The sequence below is a fragment of the Penicillium macrosclerotiorum genome (assembly GCF_028827735.1).
Source record: "Penicillium macrosclerotiorum strain IBT 26536 chromosome Unknown utg000010l_segment0_segment0, whole genome shotgun sequence".
NCBI lineage: Eukaryota > Fungi > Ascomycota > Eurotiomycetes > Eurotiales > Aspergillaceae > Penicillium > Penicillium macrosclerotiorum.
The window spans coordinates 3,476,146-3,491,451 of record NW_026643089.1 but is presented as its reverse complement, the minus strand read 5'-3'; the positions used below and the strand labels follow the sequence as shown (position 1 = coordinate 3,491,451).

Below are 15,306 nucleotides of genomic sequence, written 5' to 3'. Positions count from 1 at the left end.
CTCTTGAAAACTCCAACTTACACATCTAGATAAATACTTAAGCTCCTCTCCAAGTGATCGGCTCTTCCACAGTACCCTTCCTTTGGTATACTTCACGGAAGGGCATAGTTGGCGGGATGTCTGGAATTACCCATGGGGTTTTATTCAAATGCCCGGATGAGGGGCCAGACTTTGGGGAGCACATCTAGACTATTGTTTTTTCACCTCAAGCGTATGTCTCGGGCGTATATCCAGAGGGACCTTCGAGCAAGGGCTGGTCAAGTAGCTTCGACAACTTCGTCCTTTCTGGAATCCAGAGCGTAGTTCACAGTGCAGAACACCCAGTAGAAAGAAAAGTCATCGATGAAGAGATCTATATTTTGAATGATCTTGACCATATTAGCTTCTTGGTTACAATCTCAGATCCTCGGAGTATCCGGAGGCCTCCGTGTCGTTGAAAAGGAACATCAAGGGATCTAAGTCTTTATCAAAACTTCCAAACCCTCAGACCTAAACCAAACCCGTTCCAGCTATACAGACACGAGCGTTGCTAAGTACTGTTCTCTAGACAAAGTAAAGACAGCTTCTGCCGTGAGGGTGACTGTCGTGACTGGTAAAAGCACCACCGGTCGAAGGCTGAAAGCTGAAAGCGCTGCTTTTCGCTACTCTGTGCGACATTGACATCACACGAGAACATGAGCTTGTCCAAAGAAGCCGGCAAGGGGGTCGTCGAGGATTATATGAAACAGGATGGAGGCTCAGGCTATGACAACCTTTTCACGCACAAGCAGGAATGTGAGTTTCTTGATGAGAAGAGGACTGCAGCTAGAAGAAATATGGTGCGGAAAAAGGGACCCGCAAAATAAATGAACTCTTTGAAGCTTTTCTCAGTCTGTTCCCAAAAAGAGCGACAATGTGCCACAGATGAAATTATTTGAATGTCTGTTTATTCTGGGAGGCGTGGTTTGGGTCTCACGCCCGGATACTTCAATCAGCCAATCCCTTCTGATATCGTATGGAATTAAGAAAAGAGTGTGACTCATATGTACTAGTCTGAGTCTCTTCCTACGGTCTGCATGTTGAGATCTTGTCGACATCTTGTTAGATATTGTGACCGCTCGACCTTACCCGGTGCCAATAGAAATTTGCATTGTGATATTATGCTCTGGGGAAATCATGCGTAGCTGTTGGCTCGGGCTGTAAGAAAGAGCCGGTGCCAAAAACGAGACGGGGGCCGAAATACCGAAGTGCCTCTAAATCGGAGTTCTCCGTGCATTAGTTGCTTGGCTGGCTAAGTGTTCATGAAGAGATCGGTAGAGCTCGGCTAATGACTGCCGGTCGAGCCGGCCAGCACCCCGTTCGCGTGACTAATAAAAACCCCATGGGCTCAAGCTTCCCCACTGGGGCAGGTCGGGGTAAACCCCGGTCCTATAACTACTTAGTGTTGTCGATGTGGTTTCTTTGCCAGTGGAAGGATTTTTCGAAGCTATACCGGACATGACTGAAAAGGCGACCCTTTCCGATCCCGAAAATGAACCCGATGGCACTCCTACTATCCCGAATGGCACTGAAGGAACCCCAGCGTCAAAGCTGGAGAGCGATGTTGAAAAGCCAAGAGTCAACGGAGGTTTGATTGCTTGGTTGAATGTGCTTGCGGGGTTTTGCGTGTTCGTAAATTCCTGGTGAGTCGGACATACTTTTCGATTGTCGAATTAACCTTCATGTGCCTTACTAATTTATGTTCCGACTGACATTTTCATGCAGGGGTGTTCTTACCACGTTCGGCGCATTTCAAGAGTACTACACAACCGTCCTCTTGCCCGACCAATCTCCGTCGGCGATATCATGGATCGGCAGCATTCAGGCGACATTGATCCCGATGGTTGGCCTGGTATCCGGGCCCCTGGTGGACTCGGGATATCTTCGCCCACTGATGATCTCGGGGAGCTTCCTGACAGTGTTAGGATTAATGATGACAAGTCTAGCCACTGAGTACTATCAGGTATGGACTCCCTTTTATAGACAATAAAAGCTTAAAAACCCCCACCTCTCGACCCCCACCTTTGCTAATAAAAAAATAGGTTCTGCTAGCGCAAGGTTTCTGCGTCGGCATGGGCGGTGGCATCTCCTACATTCCAGCCCTAACAATGGTATCCACCAGTTTTACCACGCGGCGCCCGATTGCGATCGGCATCGCGTCCATTGGCTCCAGTGTCGGCGCCGTGATATTCCCGGTCATGTTTCGCCAGCTGCAGCCGAGAATCGGCTTCCCGTGGGCCGTCCGCTGCATTGGCTTCGTAACGCTGCTTATGGCCATTGTCGCATGTGGAATTCTCTGCCGTCAGCCCGCTCTCAAGACCCGCGCGCGAAGTCTCATTGACCGGGCTGCGTTTTGTGAAGTGCCGTTCATGATGTTCTCCATTTCACTCATCTGTGTCATGCTCGCGTACTACGTCCCCATATTCTATGTCGCCTCGTACGCGCGAACTGTTATCCATACCACAAGAAGTCTCTCGTTTTATATGGTGGCTATCGTCAACGGCTCGTCGGTGTTTGGTCGTATTGTTCCCTACTTGCTCGTTGCATATGTGAAGCCCGTCGCGATTTTGATCTTCTGTGTGGCGGCCTCTGCAATCGCGATGTTCACGTGGATCGCAGTGTCAAACATCCCGGGCTTCATAGTGTGGGCCTGCTACTGGGGTATCCTGAGCGGAGTTCTAGTGACCGGGCCCACGTCTATCGTTGCGCATCCGGTTTTCTGCCAAAATCCAAATTATATGGGCACGCGGCTGGGCATGATGTGGGGTATCTCGTCCTTCGGAGCCCTGGCGGGGACGCCTGTTGCAGGCGCGCTGGTCAATCTCAACACTGCGGATTTCTTGCATGCGCAGGTCTTCGCAGGCTGTGTGATGACGGGGGCCGTGATTCTGCAGGTCTGGCCAGCCATCCAAGTTTTTAAATATGACCGAGACAACCCCCGCAAGTAAGGTGCCGGGCAGCGGCAGCGAGACATGGCCTTTTTCTCATTAGAGACTGGACATCAATTGTCTCAATACATAATAGGTACAATATTATTATTTTTAACCTGCATTTAAACAAACCTTATGTAAATGATATGTCAACGCAAGAAATATAGGAGGGAAATCACAGGGCAGAATTCAAGAACCCGATCATACATCTAGCCTCACATATGATTCACATATCATGCTTGTCAAAAGCAACAAGAACACATGCAGAAATGGGTACTGGATCTTAAATTTCGAAGGCCCGACAACATCATAATCGATGCCGGCCCGAATATGGAGAGAGTACGTGCCCGCAGTAGCATATATGCCATCCGCCAAGTCACCTCCCAGGTGAACTCATGAGTGCCAGTGGCATCCCGAGGCAGGAACTCCTTAGGGAAACCAAAGCAACCACAGTGCTGTTAAGAGCCTTGACATCGACCTGGAGCAGGCAAGTTCCCATGGAAAGACGACGCACAAAAACAGAGTTGGTGGTGTTCTCGGTAGACCCATTGGCTCTGGTGAAGGTGAAGGCTCGAAATCATGCTCTTTGTAACAACAATCCATTTCACCTCGCCTGAACAGTTATGCATGAATGTCATATCTGGGTCATGATTGGTTTTTGAGAGAAGACTGAGTATGTTGGGATATGGTACCGGATGAAGTCTCTCTGTGGGTGTAAAAGTATGAGGTTGAGAGGCATGCCTTCCTGGGCTGCTCTTTGTACGGCATGTCTGGTTTTTGGACACATACTACCGAGCGACGGAAAGTCCAACATCTAAAAGCCTCCCTTGGTACTTGGCGACCTTTTATCTGAGAGAAATTCAGTCATTAACGTCGATGAAAGAGAAGTTAGAATAATTGGCAGGTTGATTAGTTACTGGTTCACCAGTTAGCCAACTCTTGCACTAGGGCCCTGTTTGGGAGCCTTATAAGTCAGGCAACAAAGCCGGAGACTGCGGACAGGGGAATTCCCCAGTCCTCCTCACTTCCGGTGGATCTTCCTCCTGAAGAATCCGGGGTAATCCAAAGAACGTCGGTCTCGACAATTCTCATAGCCCTTCAGCTGGTAATCATTTCCGGCCTGAGATTGCTGTTTCCCACCATATGCCAAAGGAAACCCGCAACGGGGTGCAGCGGTCTCGCACCCCGAAGGCATGTGATCGCTGCCGCCGGCAAAAGCTCAAAGTAGGCACCTTCTAGATGACCAACAGGTGTAGTCCCCAATGACTGATGCATGGAATTTCTAGTGCGATGAAGCAAGGCCCTGTGTACTTTGTCTCCGGGCTGGCAATGAATGTGAGACCTCGCTACGGACGCCTGGCCGACGGAAACGCCCGCAGTCTACGGTAGCGACCATTTCCACCAAGCCTGCTGTAAATACTCCGCAGTCTCAAGCAAGCGGAAACACAATTTCTGGCCCAGTCGGCCAGGGTCCCTTGACTCCGATCGCAACTCCGTATTCAGAAAGTTCGGAAATTCGGACAAACACATCGACAATTGACTTTGCGCGCAGTGTATTCAATGAAGGAGAGACTGGACGCACATTCACCGGAGCATCCATCCCTGGTGACATGGGAAAATCCCCATCAAATGAATCAATATGGACTTTGAAAGGGATTCAAATGCCACCGACTCCTGTCATGAGGGCACTCATCGATGCATATTTCCATCGAATGCAATGGTTTATTCTGATATTCCACGAGCCATCATTTCGGGCAACGGCCGAAAAAATACTCTCGCAAAGCCACTGGGAACGCAAGCATCTGGGATCTGTAATGGCTCTACTAGGAGTTACGAGCATTGCTTTACAGTCAGTTATACCCGATCCGTCATGGGAAGGGTGTGAACTTCTGGTCGAGCATGAAATCGATCCCAGCGCTCTTTTGCAGGGGTTTATTGCAGAGATAAGACTTCATCTGATCGATCTTTTAGATGATTGTCAAATAGAATGTGTCCAAGTCTGCTCTTTATTATCCTCCTACTACGTTTATCACAACTCCCCCAGCCTCGCTTGGAATCTTTCTGGTATGGCGGTGCGCGCGGCATATGCTTTGAATATACAATCAAAGGAGCATACAAGCAAGGATCCAGTCGAAAATGAAATTCACTCTCGTTGCTGGAATCATATGCTAGTTGGAGATACCTTTTGCTCGGTGATCTACGGGCGGCCACCGTCGATAAATACATCATCGGCAGGGGTGCGCTCCCTGACGCTTTCTGAAGATTTAAATATCGACCCCTGGCTACTTGGAAATCCAATATTGACTATCCAAGATTGGACGACGTCCAGCGTTCCATTCCACATGATGAAGGGTGAGCTCTATGGCATCTCTCGCAGAAATCTCTCGCGACTCCGCCATCTTCATTCGACCGCGGAGAACATAGAAGATAAACTACGAGTCATATGCGAAATAACTCAAGAAACGGATCGTCTACTATCTCAATGGAGAAGCAAGGTTCCCGAGCTGTTCGATATGGAGTATTGGAAGTCTGAAATGCGCTGGGAAAAAATATCCCAAGAGCTGTCTACACTCCCTCTGCGTACTAAGAGAAATGTAGAAACAGTTTATTTTCAAGCCGCCGTTTTACAATTGACCTATGATGCTGCCATTATCCAAACACACAGACCACTCCTTGAGCAAGAAATATACAACTCATCTCGGCAAACACCATTTGTTGAGACCCTGCGCCAGTCCTTGGAGGCAGCCACTACAGCTGCCCTCCGTATCTCGCGTGCTCCAATAAACGACCTTCGAACACAATATGTTTCATCTTTTGCATCGTTGCAGCAATTTACGGCTGGCGTTATTCTCTGTATACCGCCGACAAGCCAACCATTCACCCCAGCTTCACTCGAAGCAAAGGAAGGAGTGATCAGGATCATTCATGCGAGTCGGTCCCAACGGTGCTATAATAGAATAGCTCGACATACTGAGCAACTATTGACAGAACTCTTAAGGGTTACAACGCAACGTGAAATGGCACGCGCACTTGGAGATAGTACAACTATAGGATCCATTACACAGCCTTGTTCTTTATCTACAGATGGGCAATCGAGATTTGGCACGAATGTGCAACACTCTTCGGCGTCTATTGCCACTAGTAGTGCGATGGTTGCTCCGGGGGAGGGCAACCCTCAATCACAATCATCCTCAGAGCACTTCCAACGCACATGGACATCGGATCAAGACCTTTTTGCTGCGGCGATGGCCCCAAGCGACTTTCCCTCCGCACATATATTTCAGCAACTCGATGATACATTCGGCTCGTTCGGTGAAAGTGGGATTTCCTTTTCTTTCCTCTCTTGTTGCTCAGTCCTGTCCTCGCTGACTGCTATTTTAGTGCTGTTCAACCTTGTTCCCGATGATCACAGTAGCTCCTGGAATTGGGGCCGGACACTGCCATAAATGACTGTATACATTCAAGTTACTTTTGTGAATTTGGGTTCTTCTTTTATTTTTAACTCGCTCCTCACCATGCGATCAACCTGAGACATCCGGTGGAACATGTTTATCGTATGATGATTGTGATTGGTCAGGAGCTCTAAATAGTGGGTCACAGTAAGTGATCGGAACTCGTTGAGTTCCGGTGGAAGATAGATCTCGACGGTATCCGAGGCAATGTAGCATATTATGGCATGATCATTGGCAAATCTGCATCAAGCCTTCTGTTTGATTCACAATGACCAATAGAATATCCAGCAGCTTAAAGAGCGCCGTGCCGGTGGGTTCTCAGCAATATATCAAACTTGCACCTTCGATCTCCTTTTTGAAGGGAGCCACCGCCGAGGCTGCAATTCCACTTAATCCTCACTCTTAATTAAAGCGCATCCAAGCTTCGATGCAATGAAAAATCAATCACCTTCTCGTGTTACTAAAGACACGCGACATATCTCTCGAGTACGTCCTTCTGGCAGAAAGTCAAAACTTAATCGCGAAAAAGAGCATATCTCCGGAGCGTGCCGCAAGCCTCGGAGCGAATCGTCAGAAGACTCACTCTTCAGCCGAAAGACGGAGGAACGTGCGGAGCTTAGTGATGAAGGCTATCTCTCGAGTGATCTCAAAACGAAATGCGGTGATTGCCAATGTATGTGCCATCTTATGTAGAATGAGAAAATAGTCATTTAACCTAAGTTGGCGTGAGCAGCCCTTTCCGAGTCGGTCATTCTGGATGGTAAATCGATTTCTGAAAAGCGACACATGACTTTGAACACTGATGTGGCTTCGACGTATCCGCTCGATACCTATCTTTCAGAAGTTGACCGACTTTTGACATCATCGGCGCCTCGACAAGAATCTGCTGTGGGCTCTACCGAGTCAATTCCACATCGGAGGTTATTTCAGGCTCAACACCGAAAGCTGTCGGCTGAAGACAATCAATATCTTAGTTTTAAAGCGGCCTTTGAACTTGTCCCGAAATCGCTTCAGATTACACTGCTCGTAGCATACGTCAAATATGTCCATCCTCTTCTGCCAGCCTTGGATCTCAACAGATTCTTGACTAGCCTCATAGTCGAAGACGATACAAAATTCGAAAGTCCCCTGGTTTATCAAGCTGCCATGATGGCAAGCGCCGCTTTCGTCAGTGACGACGACATTGTGACTGCTGGATTTCATTCACGAAACTCGTTGCGAAAAGCTCTCTTTGAGAGAACCAAGGTAAATAGGCTCTTTTCAGCACACTTATTCCGTCGTTTGACTGGTGGCTAAATTTCTCTAATGATAGTTACTTTATGAGTTTGAGACAGAACCTAACTTGATCTCCCAGATTCAAGCTTTGCTTCTGATGACCCTGTGGTACGAAGCTGACTCACACCACAAAGATCCTTACTACTGGCTAGATCTTGCATGTACTGCAGCGGAACGTAAAGGTCTTCTTCCCAGTCTCTATTTAGATGATCTATCTCCGAGACAAAATCTGTGGTGGTGTCTATACGCCCGCGATCGCATGATTTCGCTTGCATTTCAGCGGCCGTTGCGAATTCAAAACAATACCTTGCAAATTTCCATGCTGAGCTTCGCAGACTTAAAATATGAGACTTATCCCGCCCTTGTTCATGAGACTCTGGGATCAAACTCCGAAATTCTGTGTCAGTGGAATCAAGAGAAATCATTTGCGTTATTCAAAGAACAAGTCAAACTCACTCACTGCATTGGGATAATGCTGGAATATTTATATCAGGGTGCATGGGAACCTTCATTTCTGAACGATAACTATTCTCTTATGCCTACAAAGTCCCCATCATTAACCATGATCAATGCTTGTGAGGATTTCCTGAAAGCTTGGATGCGTGATCTCCCCAAATCAGCTCAATACGACCCTTCCGATTGCCCTCTGTCGGAACCCATGAATAGAGTTTTCATGGTGCACCAGGCGTTCCTTCGTCTCTTATATATGACTGCAATGTCTATATTGTATAAAACAGAGGATGATGACAACTTGACATCGAATCGAGCCCAAGATCGGAGAGATTTGAAAGCCGAAATTGACAGGATGCTAGTTGAGTTATGCGATTTCAACCTGCTCTTGTTTCTCCCCGCAGCCACTGTGACTATTCTCAAATGCGGTCTTGAGACAAGCCTTCTGGACTTGAAAGTTTCAGACCGCACCCTGAGGCTACAAGCCCTATCAAGTCTCTACACGTTTGAGCAGGCGGCATGGAATTTACTTCCAAGCTACCCATCTATGGAACATGTTCTTTGGAGAGCTCAGATGGCCCGATCGAATCTTTTAGGGTTGGTGGAAACCTGAGAATTTGTGTTCGCCCTTATTTTTTCCCTGGTAGTCAGTCATCAGATTGATACCCATGGATCAACAAAATTAATACTTAGAGCTATTTTGTCCCACACTTTTCAAATGGGCCATATTACTGGTCAGGATATGGGGGTTTGCCCAATACCAAAGCCCAAATCCCAATCGATTGATTAGAGCAAACCTAAAGATAATGTCAATCTAGACCAGATCCCTACTTTATTCATCCATTTTTAACCTCTCTAATGATTCTGGAGAGATGACTGCCTTTCATTGCCTCGATAATCTTCAGAAAAATTGTCGATGTATCTACTTTAGCATTGCGTACTTCTTCTCGATTTTTTTAAATGCAAGACATGAACGAATTCCATGAGCAGATGCTTAAAGATCAGTTCAAATATTTGACAGTCCACAATAGTCATTGCCCATTCACACAATGAACTGCATACAGGACTCGAGAAGTATGGGGGCCTGGCACCGATTCTAGTACTCCCTTCCTGCCTTGGTATTTCAAATGGGGGGTGGGGGGAGGGGGTCAATTTTTCTCAATCATTGATTGATATGATATCCACGCAAAGCATCTCTACGCCCTGTCAAATGGTCGGAAATTTTCATCAGCATCCCAGGTATCCGGGACAAAGTCTTAACCCCCGTCTCTGATTGGTTCCCCGATGCTGGGCTTTGGGCCGCCGACCGTCTCCACAAACCGCGTGTCCGCCATGCACCATTTCCCTTTAGAGCTCATAGTCCACATCAGCCATTACGTTGACTCTCCATGGCGAAAATTGATATACCATGTTAGCAATCCGGCTCTCTCCAATTAACGATCGCCATGATCAAGCCAAATTTCTTGCCGATCCTGTCTTCAAATCTCATTATCTACCCCTCGCGCCTCCTGAGGATCTGGTGCGACCGCTAAAACCTTTCGTTGCTCCTGACCGAGGAAAAGTGGCACTAGTCTTTTTGATTCAATACTATTACTCCCTCGATCGGCCATTTCTACCATGAAGAATAAAAGTCTCACTTAGTCACGTTCCTCAACACCATGTTGGCGTTTTTTGTCGTCCTCCTTTGCCTTGTGTTGCATAGTTCTGCGGCACAACGCCACGATACTGATTTATGGTCATTCTTTACCGTGAGTACCCTATGGATCCGATGGCTAAATATTCCCCGGCCTAACTCAATTAACTTCAGTTGCCCGAAGTGCGCGCCTTGAAATTCGAGGTCACCCATCTTGACCGCGAACGCCAGCTCCCAGGCTATTGGTTCGTTGCACCCTACGGCCAGATCGACCCAGAGAACCCAACAAAAAAATACCAAGAATTCCAAATCGGACCTTATATTTACGACAATGAGGGTGTATGTTTCAGGTGACCCGTACCATCCAGATTTTGGAGCAGTTGAGTTCTGACCATGTCGCTCCAAACAGATGCTCATCTGGGCTGGGTCCCCGATGACGGACAATCGGAATGTCTTCGACTTCAAGGCCAACTGGAACATCGATGACAAGCCGCGACTCTCCTTTATCCTGCAACATGCATTCGACAACTCCAATAAGGGAAGCGGAGTCATTCTGGATCAACACTATGAAATCGAACACCAGGTCGGAGTGACCAACGACGTCGATGCCTTCAATATGCATGAATTCAATATCATGGATGGTGGTCAGACTGCTCTGGCTTGCACGTACCGATCCCAGGAAATAAATCTGGCCGATCTAGATCGGCCCGATGAAAATAGCTGGATGATAACCGGCGGTTTTGTCGAACTGGATATCAAGACGGGGGAGATCCTCGCCGAATGGGATTCCACCGACCACATCGCAGTGCATGAGTCAATTCGGTTCCATGCCTGGAATAGCCCGTCCGGGTTTCCCGGCGTGGACTACGTGCATATCAATTCTGTCGACAAGAATGCGGCCGGGGACTATATCATTTCACTGCGTTTCACCAATACCATCTATTTGATTTCGGGCGAGGACGGCCATATCATATGGCGTCTCGGCGGGTCAGAGTCCGACTTTCAGCAAGACTTCCAGTTCTCAAAACAACACGATATCAAATTTGTCGATTCAAATAGCACTCACCATACTATTTCATTTCTTAACAACGCTTCGGACGAGTCAGAAAACGAAGAGGACTTCTCGACGGCTTTCTTCATCGAACTCGATACCACCGTGACCCCAATGACTGCCACCACCATCAAGCGCATTGAACGCCCAGACCACGGTTTGACGCGACTTCGCGGCAATGTTCAGCCGCTTCAGAATGGTAACACATTTGTGGGCTGGAGTGAACGTGGATACCATAGTGAACACGCGCCGAACGGGGACCTTCTCATGTATGCCCGTTTTGCTTCAACTCGATTCTCGAGCTACCGCTCATATAAGTTCGACTGGATCGGTCAGCCGACCACGCCACCAGATGTCGTGGCCTTTGCGTATGGCACGTCGGATACGGATCTTTTGACTGTAATTCATGTCAGTTGGAACGGCGCGACCGATGTGGCCCAGTGGGGCTTCTATGCCCAAGCAACCGAGGACAGTGATCCAGTTTTCATTGGATACGCGAACAAGACCAATTTCGAGACAATGCACATCGTCGAAGGGTATATGGATTGGATCTCCGCCACCGCATTCGATCGTGATGGCAATGTCTTGAGGACCTCGCGTGTACAGCGCACTGAGGTACCACCCGATTGGAAGGCAGTTGGGTTCGACGAAGAATCCTCCGGTCCGCACCCGAATGACCCGTCGCTCCTTCAAGGCCATCGAGAACATATCGACTCGTCACCTAGCGATGGAGCCAGTATGGTCAACAATGGCCTTTCAGGCTCCGAATACCAGTCAGCTACGCGATACACTGCAATGAAGGAAGTCGCCAAAGCAGTTTACCTAGCATATTCTGTGCTGAGTATGCTGAAAGGAGTATTCATCGTGATTCTGTTGCTTTGCGGCATTGCCGGCATTGTGGCATGTTTCTGGTGGGTAATTCGCCGTCAAAAAAGACGCTCCTATCAGCAAGTACCGGCATCCGCAAATCAACCCCCCGAGGAGATTCCCTTACGATCTAGCATGGATGTTTAATTGCCACCAATCTCGTTCGGCGCATTGCATTCATTACTGGCGTCTTGCATTATTTCGCACATTGTTCATGTATATAGAGAGCCCATCATTAAAATCTTTAATAAAACAATGAGTTACTCAGCCTTTGAATCAGGTGCCTAATAGAACGGTGTCCGATGAATATAATCAAGCTTGAGGGCAATCTTCATCACTTTCTATACTTCGCCAACCGCTTGAACCTTGGAAGTTGTGGCGGGCCGCTCGGACTTAAAGGCAGCAATGACTCAGCAATCTCAGGTCTCCCAATGGTGCCAGAGACTCACAATGACTTCATTGCGTGGTGGCTGCATTTTCGAAGTTGCCTCCCATAACTTTGACATCATAGGACTCAGTATATAGGTTTGCGTGGAAGAAACTTGCCACTAAAGGATGGTTTCCATCATATTATCTTTGATTGAGTGCCTGACTCGTTGCTTCAAGAGAACACCAGCGGATCAACAGCCCTCATCCTCTTAAACTGTGAGGATATCGCCCCTGGATCCTATATTTGCGTTGATAGTCTTCATTTTCCCTCTTCGAATCTGGTGAGGACAACTTCACACTAACAGAATAGAGTAGGTACGAACCTACTCATCAACATGTCCGACTCCCATGAAACTACCTCCGCGTCCTCCAGTGACAGCACCGCCAAACCAGACCCAGCCAAGAATCTCCAGGGCGGTGTTGGTTGGGGTGATCGGACCTACAGAAAAGGAGGCTCTGAAGATTTGCTGAATGAGGGTCTAGGACATGTCGCTGTGTGTGCTCGTGCTTTCCAGATTGAAGCCCATATCAAGCAGTGGACTAATGTCAATACCTCTTAATTAGGCTCATAACCCTCGCTCCACTATTGGCCAGTTCCTTGGCCTTCAGGATCAGAAGACTCGAGCAGAGAATAAGTTTCTGACTCGTGCAGAGCTTGCGGCTGCAAATGTAAGACCTATGAACGATCACGGCGAGCCAACATGTGATACAGAGGACCACAGTTTCATGGGCTCAAAGCCTGGTGCCTCGGATACTTTGCCTGGTTGGGATACTGTGAAAAATATATTTGGAAGGTAAGCTATGACAGGAGGTAATTTTGGAGTCTTGTTATTTCATCTGGGGCCTTGTTTATTCCAACACTGAAGCAGGGCCTAAGGGCCAAGCTAATTTCTCCGTCGACATATCATCTATTGACCTTGGGTATATCTGTACAAATGACAATAACATTATGATGTTCTAAATGGTTATATAATTTCAAAGGTCTTGTCACAACCGTTCACAACATGGAGCAAATTTTCGAACGTGTGAAGAGGCATGAAACCATGTAATGGGTTCTACTCGACTTTGGTCTCCTTCGGACGAAGCTTGTCACGGATAGCTATCAATTTGCCCTGTAGCTTGCCTTTGAGAGATTGGGCTCCGAGTGCAGCAGCCTCATCAGCAGAGACTACTCGACGAACCAAAATATTGAAAATAGTACCGAACGCAAGTGCAATCACTGTACTCGTGAGAATGATCACGTTGTAGGGCATGCTGAAATCAGGGGTCGGCAACGGAAGAAGCAGACTTGTAGTTCGAATATAGACCGGAGCGGCATCCCCCGCAGTCAAGACGCGGATGACGGCAGGCGCAACATTGAATCCACGGTTAGCATCCGGCGGATATTCAGTATATCGCAAGATAGCCTTTTCAAAGTCGTACGTCAGAGTGACTGTCGAGGCTGCTGGGACGGACAGGGCTAACTCGAGCTGAGTTCCGCGTTCACGATCAATAGCTGGACGGTAGAAGGTTTCGCTGATAAGGTTTGAGGCAGGGACTTCTCGCCGCACATCATCACGACCTGTGATAGTGGCCTGTAATGTATGGATATACGGTCGGAGATACCACGGAAGAGACTCGAAGTAGATAAAATCGACGGCCGTCGTGTTGGACGGGTTACTGAACATTATACGCATGCCGCCACGCTCCTGGCCGTGGCCAACAATCGTGCGCTCTGCATGTAAGACGGGTTCTTCAATCGGAACTTCGGTCTGGATGGGTTGTTGAGGAATGGAAAGGTCAAATGGCTGCGAAGATGGCAAGGTAAAGCAGCGTGTAAAGCCATCGTTCTTCTTATCCTCCACAGCACCCTCGGAGATAAAGACTCCGCGTTCATGAGGAACTCTTAGACAAATAGGTTGCTCACTTGACCCATTAGACTCTGTAAGAGGGCATGCCCCATTCAGCGATCGTCCGAACACCTCCTTTAAGCTCCAGGCCTCTCCATTTGCCCTTTCCAGGGGAAAACAGGTATCTTCGGAGTTATAGGGTTTGGATGTATCACAGAGCAAATCTTCGTTGGAAACCGGTCTTGGAATTGGGTTCGCTGCCAGTAGTCAGTAATTTATGACATCAAGTCTATGCGAGTAATGTCAACCTACCACGGGGTCTCTTAGATCGCTCAATATCCAAAACCATATCCACAGTCTGCTCGATTTGAACGACACATTCGTCTTCCACAGGACATATAGGCCGCATATCCACGGACATGCTTTGCCATGCGGCGTCAAAAAGCTTGTGGCCATCAAAAAGACTTGAAATTCCTGCTTTACCCTTGCACGGAAGCAGCTTCAGGAAGGGGGTTAAATTCTCCGTGCAAACCACCTCGCCAGGGAGAGTTCCATGAAGAAGATGCAGCCCATTGACATCTTTATGATCACCAGTAGGCTTGAATGAAACAACTGGGCGAGTGGTTCGGGTCGAGTCCACGAAGTTCAGGGAAGCGCAGAACAGACCGGAGAGTGATTGTGTCAAAGTAATCCATTTTGCAAACGCTCTGTACATGATTAGATTTTTAGATCGGCTTTTGTGTCAACGTAATATTCTTCAAATAACATACTCCTCGTCATCTGTCGCGTCAATCCAGGCCCAGAGTTCAACTCCAGTCCCTCCTTCCTTGCTCCCATTCCATGGCCGTGGGCCCCAACTTTCAGCATCCCATCGTCCGGTAGTAAATCGAAGGTGAAGCTCTTTGGTGTAGGCATGTTGGAGAATCTGACCCAGTGCTCGTGGAAAGTATCGGAAGTGCTGGCTATCGAAGAGTTGTTGAGATGTATTACCCCGGAAATTGAACGAGGCGAGAAGAGAAGATTGGGGAAGCGGCTGAAGGAGGAGCTTTTCATGATAGTCCGAAGATGCTATGGCAGATGCGCTACATAGCGTGACAGCAAGCGCCAGCAGTAGAGAAAGGAGTGAGGGGACCGTCATCACTTCATACCGGAGCTCGGTCTGCGCTGCCCCTAGTCCATGCGATATTCAATTCGGATTGGGGGAGTTCCGGCAAACAGCGGAGTTTGGAATCCGGGACCTAGGGCTCTTGTTGTCACCGGAAAAGGCCCAGAGAATCACCAAGGGACTTGGACATCAGACACAAGTGGAATGGTCAAATGTCAACCCGAACTGGTCCATCTGGTCTGTTGATGTCGCGCCTCACCGCCTTCC

At 48.1% G+C, this 15,306-nt stretch overlaps 6 protein-coding genes across 6 annotated transcripts; 5 read left to right on the top strand and 1 right to left on the bottom strand.

Annotated features, from left to right (window-relative positions):
* Positions 1 to 1,476: 1,476 nt before the first annotated feature.
* Positions 1,477 to 2,966, top strand: N7462_010857 (putative MFS monocarboxylate transporter; the record flags this gene model as incomplete). Its single annotated transcript, XM_057082571.1, has 3 exons — positions 1,477 to 1,661; positions 1,744 to 1,981; positions 2,061 to 2,966. 3 exons carry the CDS (start codon positions 1,477 to 1,479, stop codon positions 2,964 to 2,966), a joined length of 1,329 nt encoding a protein of 442 aa, XP_056929611.1.
* Positions 2,967 to 4,091: 1,125 nt separating this feature from the next.
* On the top strand, positions 4,092 to 6,394 carry N7462_010856 (Zn(II)2Cys6 transcription factor; the record flags this gene model as incomplete). The annotated part of the gene is made up of 2 exons (XM_057082570.1): positions 4,092 to 4,172; positions 4,235 to 6,394. The coding sequence occupies 2 exons, from the start codon at positions 4,092 to 4,094 to the stop codon at positions 6,392 to 6,394; spliced, it is 2,241 nt and encodes a 746-aa protein (XP_056929610.1).
* Positions 6,395 to 7,186: 792 nt separating this feature from the next.
* Positions 7,187 to 8,738, top strand: N7462_010855 (fungal specific transcription factor domain-containing protein; the record flags this gene model as incomplete). The annotated part of the gene is made up of 2 exons (XM_057082569.1): positions 7,187 to 7,645; positions 7,713 to 8,738. 2 exons carry the CDS (start codon positions 7,187 to 7,189, stop codon positions 8,736 to 8,738), a joined length of 1,485 nt encoding a protein of 494 aa, XP_056929609.1.
* Positions 8,739 to 9,783: 1,045 nt separating this feature from the next.
* Positions 9,784 to 11,823, top strand: N7462_010854 (uncharacterized protein; the record flags this gene model as incomplete). Its single annotated transcript, XM_057082568.1, has 3 exons — positions 9,784 to 9,873; positions 9,933 to 10,097; positions 10,168 to 11,823. 3 exons carry the CDS (start codon positions 9,784 to 9,786, stop codon positions 11,821 to 11,823), a joined length of 1,911 nt encoding a protein of 636 aa, XP_056929608.1.
* Positions 11,824 to 12,440: 617 nt separating this feature from the next.
* Positions 12,441 to 12,903, top strand: N7462_010853 (uncharacterized protein; the record flags this gene model as incomplete). Its single annotated transcript, XM_057082567.1, has 2 exons — positions 12,441 to 12,599; positions 12,670 to 12,903. 2 exons carry the CDS (start codon positions 12,441 to 12,443, stop codon positions 12,901 to 12,903), a joined length of 393 nt encoding a protein of 130 aa, XP_056929607.1.
* A 257-nt stretch (positions 12,904 to 13,160) lies between these two features.
* gpi16 (GPI-anchored transamidase subunit GPI16) lies at positions 13,161 to 15,072 on the bottom strand (the record flags this gene model as incomplete). Its single annotated transcript, XM_057082566.1, has 3 exons — positions 13,161 to 14,191; positions 14,247 to 14,641; positions 14,705 to 15,072. 3 exons carry the CDS (start codon positions 15,070 to 15,072, stop codon positions 13,161 to 13,163), a joined length of 1,794 nt encoding a protein of 597 aa, XP_056929606.1.
* Positions 15,073 to 15,306: the final 234 nt, after the last annotated feature.